This window comes from Oncorhynchus gorbuscha, unplaced genomic scaffold, assembly GCF_021184085.1.
Source record: "Oncorhynchus gorbuscha isolate QuinsamMale2020 ecotype Even-year unplaced genomic scaffold, OgorEven_v1.0 Un_scaffold_7747, whole genome shotgun sequence".
NCBI classification, from domain to species: Eukaryota; Metazoa; Chordata; class Actinopteri; order Salmoniformes; family Salmonidae; genus Oncorhynchus; species Oncorhynchus gorbuscha.
Window position 1 is genome coordinate 4,808 of NW_025751075.1, and position 2,693 is coordinate 7,500.

The 2,693-nt window shown below is 41.8% G+C and overlaps 1 protein-coding gene across 1 annotated transcript in view; it reads right to left on the minus strand.

The window, feature by feature from the left end:
- Positions 1 to 504: 504 nt before the first annotated feature.
- LOC124029802 (glucagon receptor-like) overlaps positions 505 to 2,693 on the minus strand; it is an 8,783-nt gene continuing 6,594 nt past the window's right edge. Inside the window, exons 6-8 of the mRNA XM_046341382.1 lie at positions 2,649 to 2,693; positions 1,615 to 1,656; positions 505 to 1,373 (exon numbers count right to left, since the gene is read on the minus strand). The exon at positions 2,649 to 2,693 is cut by the window's right edge and continues 106 nt beyond it. Coding sequence (XP_046197338.1) covers positions 954 to 1,373; positions 1,615 to 1,656; positions 2,649 to 2,693 — 507 coding nt within the window. The 3' untranslated portion in view covers positions 505 to 953. The remainder of the gene's footprint in view (positions 1,374 to 1,614; positions 1,657 to 2,648) is intronic.

Sequence of the window (2,693 nt, forward strand, 5' to 3'; positions counted from 1 at the left end):
ACACAGCTAGCAGGCCTGCTAGTTTCCCTTTAGCAGTAGTCCTTGTCAACCTGAACACAGCTAGCAGGCCTGCTAGTTTCCCTTTAGCAGTAGTCCTTGTCAACCTGAACACAGCTAGCAGGCCTGCTAGTTTCCCTTTAGCAGTACTCAACCTGAACACAGCTAGCAGGTCTGCTAGTTTCCCTTTAGCAGCAGTCCTTGTCAACCTGAACACAGCTAGCAGGCCTGCTAGTTTCCCTTTAGCAGTAGTCCTTGTCAACCTGAACACAGCTAGCAGGCCTGCTAGTTTCCCTTTAGCAGTAGTCCTTGTCAACCTGAACACAGCTAGCAGGCCTGCTAGTTTCCCTTTAGCAGTAGTCCTTGTCAACCTGAACACAGCTAGCAGGCCTGCTAGTTTCCCTTTAGCAGTAGTCCTTGTCAACCTGAACACAGTGGGGAATGTGATCAATCCCGTGGGGTCAAAATATGGTCACAGAAAAATAAACAGTCAAATGTTTCATATTTTCAGACCATCAAGTCTTCTGGACCTGTAATCAACCAATCAATCAATCAACCAACCAATCAATCAATCAATCAATCAAGCAATCAACCAATCGGTCCCCTCCAGTAGGTGTGTTGTCTCTTTCTACACCAGAACACTTTAGCAATCTATAAATCAACCAATCAATCTATCAATCAACCAATCAATCTATCTATCAATCAACCAATCAATTTATCCATAGGCCAGGGATGGCGCGGCAGGGTAGCCTAGTGGTTAGAGCGTTGGACTAGTAACCGAAAGGTTGCAAGTTCGAACCCCCGAACTGACAAGGTACAAATCTGTCGTTCTGCCCCTGAACAGGCAGTTAACCCACTGTTCCTAGGCCGTCATTGAAAATAAGAATTTGTTCTTAACTGACTTGCCTAGTAAAATAAAGGTAAAATAAATAAAATAAAATGGTCTTCCCCGTTGGTCAGAAGTTGCTTTCGGCACCCTCCTCTGGGCATGTATAACTCTGAGCCCTCTCCTCCAGACAAATGTCCTCCATCAGAGTGCTGCAATTGTTAGTGCCACCATGTGGTGTGGAGGGACACTGCAGGGAGGATTGAGTCTTTGTTTTATCCGTCCTGTGGTGGCAGGACCCCACCAATCTACTGCTCTCATTGGGGGTGATGGAGGTTGAGGCAGGGTTAGGATCTGGGTCGTAGTCGGGGTTGGGGGTCAACTGTGAGTCTTTATGGTCGCTGCTGTTGTCTTGGACACTGGCCAGGTTGCCGGTGACGATGCTGCCGCTTTTGACATGAGGCGCGTGGCTGTATGTATGACGGTACTCTTCCTCGATGTCTTTACCCAGCTTCCACCTCTTCCACTTTTTCAACATCTCAGACTGGACCTGGAGAGAGACAAACAGATGGAGGGAGAGAGAAGGAGAGAGGAGGGAGGAAAAAAGAGAGAGTGAGAGAGCGAGAGAGAGAGAGAGAGAGAGAGAGAGAGAGAGAGAGAGAGAGAGAGAGAGAGAGAGAGAGAGAGGGAGAGAGAGAGAGAGAGAAGCAGATGAAGACAGATACTGATAAGATTCTATAAGAGGGGGAGAGGGAGAGAGGAGTGAGAGGGAAAAGGGCATTCAGACTCACCTCTTTGTTGACGAAACAATACAAGATGGCCACCAGTAGGCCCTGTAGAGAGGGAGAGGTTAAGAACACCTTATCACCATGGTAACACACCATAACACCACATTAGTTTAGTTTATTAGGTTCCCCTTTAGCTACTGCATGTCTCAGCTACTCTTCCTGGGGTCTAAATAAATGACAGTAAAAGCAGTGGGAGAACAAGTATCCAGTTGTCATACTTGGGTAAAAGTAAAGATTACTTAATAGAAAATGACTCAAGTAAAAGTGACTCAAGTAAAAATCCTACTTGAGTAAAAATAAAAAAAATCTTGGTTTTAAATACTTAAGTATCAAAGCAAATGTAATTGCTAAACTATACTTACGTATCAAAAGTAAAAGTATAAATCATTTCAAATTCCTAATATTTAGCAAAACCAAATGACATGATTTTCTTGTTTTTTTATTTGATTTACTTTTGTAAATTTGGGGCCAGGAAATGTATGAAAGGCAAAGTAAAAGTTGTCAAAAATATGAATAGTAAAAAGTACGGAAAAAACGACTTAGTACTTTAAAGTACTTTAAAATATTTTTACTTTAGGTACTTTACACCACCAATAGACAAGAACAAGATGGTACATTAAATATTATTTGTTTATATATATATATATATATATATATATATATATATATATATTTTGTTTATATATATATATATAGGAAAAGACACTCAAGAGACAACAAAATAATATTTACACACTATTCATATACATGTTCATATTCAAATTGCAGTCTATTACTACCCTATTTCACCTTTATGACAGAGTTACACCTTATCACCTTGGTCATACCACCACATTACAGTCTTATTACTACCCTATTTCACCTCATGACAGAATTACACCTTATCACCACGGTGACACAACATACCACCACATTACAGTCCTAATAATGTTATGCCTGTGGGAGCTGGCCAAAAATAGTGCCTCATGGGAAGGGTGCCATATGGTATTTATCCAATGATACCTATACAGGAAGTGATTTAAGTTTGATCTCCTGACCTGGAAGGAGTTGAAGGGGAGGGAGTCGTAGAAGGCGGATGGACG